The 3,867-nt window shown below is 36.5% G+C and overlaps 1 protein-coding gene across 1 annotated transcript; it reads right to left on the bottom strand.

Moving 5' to 3' along the window:
- Positions 1-1,215: 1,215 nt before the first annotated feature.
- LOC145076602 (uncharacterized) lies at positions 1,216-2,491 on the bottom strand. The gene has a single exon (XM_079022417.1). It carries the CDS (start codon positions 2,326-2,328, stop codon positions 1,357-1,359), a length of 972 nt encoding a protein of 323 aa, XP_078878543.1. The 5' UTR covers positions 2,329-2,491; the 3' UTR covers positions 1,216-1,356.
- Positions 2,492-3,867: the final 1,376 nt, after the last annotated feature.

The raw sequence follows: 3,867 nt of genomic DNA, 5'->3' as shown, positions 1-3,867 counted from the left end.
CGACTTGTACACCTATGGTTTCGTATGAACCGTACGGAAATTATTTTTTTTTTTCGTTTTTTTTTTAAATCGATTCAATGGGATCGGAATTATGTTAATTTTGTAATCCTGTATTAAAAAAAAAAACAAAAAACAAAAAACAAAAAACAAAAACAAAAACAAAATCGTAGGTATTATGGAAACCTACGGTGTACAAGCATTTACTGCACATTTTGTGCAGTAAACACTTGTACACCGTAGGTTTCCATAATACCTACGGTTTTGTAATTTTTTTTAAATAACTAATAAACATTTTTTTTAAAATAATAGATAAAAAAAATAGTTTTTTTCGCTAAAACCATAGCCTACGGTTTGGGAAACCGTAGGTATTAGAGAGAAAACCGTAGGTTATATATTACCTACGGTTTTGTATGTGAAAAATGATTTTTTTATACAAAACGCGAAACAGTAGACGAAATAATGAAACAGTAGGCGAATCTCGAAACCTACGGTTTAGTGGACTATTTTTGGCTAAAAATTGCTAATTACCCTCTTAATTTAGCTAGATTAATAATTACCCCCTTTTTTTATTTTCGATAAGCATTTTTTTAAAGTATGTTACCTACAATGACAATTAACTAAAAGTACATAATCCAAAATAAGTTTTTTCCACAAACCGAAAGAGATAGGTAAGAGTGGTATCAAAATGGAATGAATGTTGATATATGCGGTAGAAATTTGAAGAAAATGTCAAAAGTTTATTTATAAACAACTAGTTTAAAACCTGTGGGCACCACGGTTACTAAATTAATTAAACTTTCACAGTAAAAACTCAAAATTATTAACTAATTATATTTTTTAGTTATATAAAATTATAATCGTGGATTTAAATAAATACTTGACCTTATAATCTTTATTAATTTTATTTTAATTGTTATTCTAATGTTTTTAATTTAATTTAATTAGAATGAAAATTTTAAATTTTGAAATTTAAAATGGATAATCAATAGATTAACATATGACATGACTTTAATTATGATGCCTAATAAGATGAGACATGATAAAAGAAAAATCAACCTATTCTTTTATTAGAATAGGATATCTATCAAAATTACACTAATAGCGCCATAAAAGTTCATAAAATACACTCCGCAAATATATAAAATATTTAGAAAAGGAAAATTTGCACCTACAGAAACAATACTGTAACTTTTATGATACAGATGGGATAATAAATCAAGAGAATAAATGATGAAACGATTATTAAAAACCAATTAAAATAAATATAACTGCCACTAAAGTGTAGAGTGTAGAACACTTTGTGGAAATTGAATGTTTACTTTTATGACTAAAAAATTTATATTTGGAATTAATAATCTAGCTTACATATTCATTTTCCAAAACTGGTTTTGTCCGAGTACCCATCGCCACCGGTACCTTAGCACGACCAACGGCGGTCACCGCTAACGTAGCACCCCCCTCCGCTGCAGCTTTCATCTTCCCTATCCTCTTCCTCCCGCTACACCACCTCACCCACAACACCAACACCACCAAGACCGTCGCCAGCAAAACCCCACCGGCTACCGAACCACCAACCCACCACCCTTTCTTCCTCCCTCCGCCACCACCACTACCTTCGCCACCAGCAATAGGATACTCCGGCACTTTTGGCGGCGCCGGCACTGGCGCCGGGGTCCTCTCTTCTATCACTATACCAACATGCCCTTGTGTTACAGTCGAACAAATGCTCCCATTTTGCACACGATCAAACGCAACTCCACCAAATAAATCAAAAAACACACATTTTGGCAAAACCCCATCTGGCGCAACCCCCAAAGTTTCGAACTTTATCAAAATGGGGTTTTCCGAAGTCCGGAGATCCAGCTCCGGCAACCCTTTTGCTGTCAAATTAACTGCATTGTAAGCCAATAAACCCACCACCGACGACAAAAACGAATAGCCTGGTAAAGGATAGTAAACCGACGACCAGTTACCCAAATTATGATAGACCAAAATAACCCTCTCAACGTACGGATTCTCCAAGATGCCCTTGGGAATATCAAACTCTTTGTACCCATGAAACCCTCTTTTCCTCAAGCTACCACTTCTCAGGCGGAGGGCAGAGACGGTACTTCCAGTCAAATTAGACGGCACATTACCGTCGTAGACAACTCCGGTCCTTGGACGGTGCCGGGAAAGTGCTCGGAAAGCATAGTCTTGGAGAACGGAATCAAGAAATCTTGGTGAAAAAAAGATTTCACCGGTGGGTCGTAATGATTGAGATTTCACCGATGGGATTGTTGTAAATAAAACTGAGAAAATTACACAAAAAGAAGCAAAAGAAATCATGGGTTTCCGTCAAGATGAGTACTTTTTTGGTTCAAGCATCAGGAATCTTGAGTAAAGAGAGTAGGTGTGTGACCGTATGAGAGAGCACAACGGTTGGTTCTTGAAATAAGTGTGATGTAATTTTAGTATAAATATATATTTTATAATAAAAGTAAAACCTTTGGAAGAGAGTAAATGAGCAATCAATATTTTTTTAGACAGTATATAAAACTTTGGAACTTCATACATAAATGTATTACATTTTGACTACTTTACCAACAGGATTCCCCATGCAAGTTAACAAATTCGTAGCTATAGAATAAGTACATTCGTTTCTTAAGTTGAATGTGTGTAAGGATCCTGTATTCAGTCACGGTGTATCATCAATACAATTTCTCGGATGATATCTCACATCCGTACAAGTGTTTTTCGTTTATAATTTAGCAAAAAAAAAAGTTATAACTTTTAGTTTCTCACACCCGTAAAAGGTTTTCTCAATACAATTGGTTCCAACAAATGAAACACTTTTTAAATATTAGCATGATATAAAAGTAAATGGTATGTTTTGTCTTGGTCATTAAAATATTTTTTTTCCTCTCATTGTTTCGCATATTTCAATCAAAAACTTTTCATCTTAGACCCGTTCCCTCAACCTCTAATGACTCTCGGAGTCGACCCGATCTATCAACCTCTAATGACTTTCGGACTCAACCCGATCCGTCAACCTCTAATGACTCTCAGACTCAACCTTATCTGTCAACCTTTAATGACTCTCGGGCTCATCCCGATCCAACAACCGACATAAAACATCAACCGGAGAACTTTGCAGTTAAGCATGTCCAGACGAGAGTAATTCAGGGATGGGTGACCCACTTGGAAAGTTTTTGTGCCGAAAACCCAAAACGGACAATATTATGATATGTGTCAGACGGGGATATTAAAAATGGTATCAAAGATGGTGAATTGGTCGATGTGTTCGACAGCGACGTTGAACCCTATAAGGGGGGGGGGGGGGAGAGGGGGGTTGAAGATGGGTAGCTACCTGCACTTGATCTCACATCAGGTGGGAATGAGAACAAAACATTCCTTATAAAGGGTGTGTATACCTTCCCTGTCACAACGTGTTTTAAAGTCGTGAGGGCAGCATATCTCATAAGAACTTTGTACTTAAGCATGTCCGGACAAGAGTAATTCAGGAATGAATGACCCCTTAGAAGTTTTCGTGTCAGGAGCCCAAAGCGGACAACATTGTGATACGTGCTAGAGAGGGATGTTACAACTCAAATGAGGCTATGGTTCTGTCAATGGATGTTCTAGGACTAATAGAGGATGAGAAATAACAAACCCTAGGAGTTAAGGTGCATTAAATAGTCCCAAAAACCCTAAAAGTCGTTCGGCTCATCGGCATGGGCACCCCGCACCCCATAAATGGTGTCATGGCGCCCTAGTATAAATCCACAGTTTTTCAGTTTTCATATTTTGAAATTAATTCCTTCAAACTTTACTCTTTGCTTCTACATTTCCTTGGACTTTAAAACCACAAATCATAGTTTGGGAAAA

This window comes from Lactuca serriola, chromosome 9 (assembly GCF_051521515.1).
Source record: "Lactuca serriola cultivar US96UC23 chromosome 9, Lser_US96UC23_V15, whole genome shotgun sequence".
In the NCBI taxonomy this organism is placed as follows: domain Eukaryota; kingdom Viridiplantae; phylum Streptophyta; class Magnoliopsida; order Asterales; family Asteraceae; genus Lactuca; species Lactuca serriola.
Note: the sequence above shows the minus strand (reverse complement) of the source record. Positions and strands in the feature narration are given on the sequence as shown.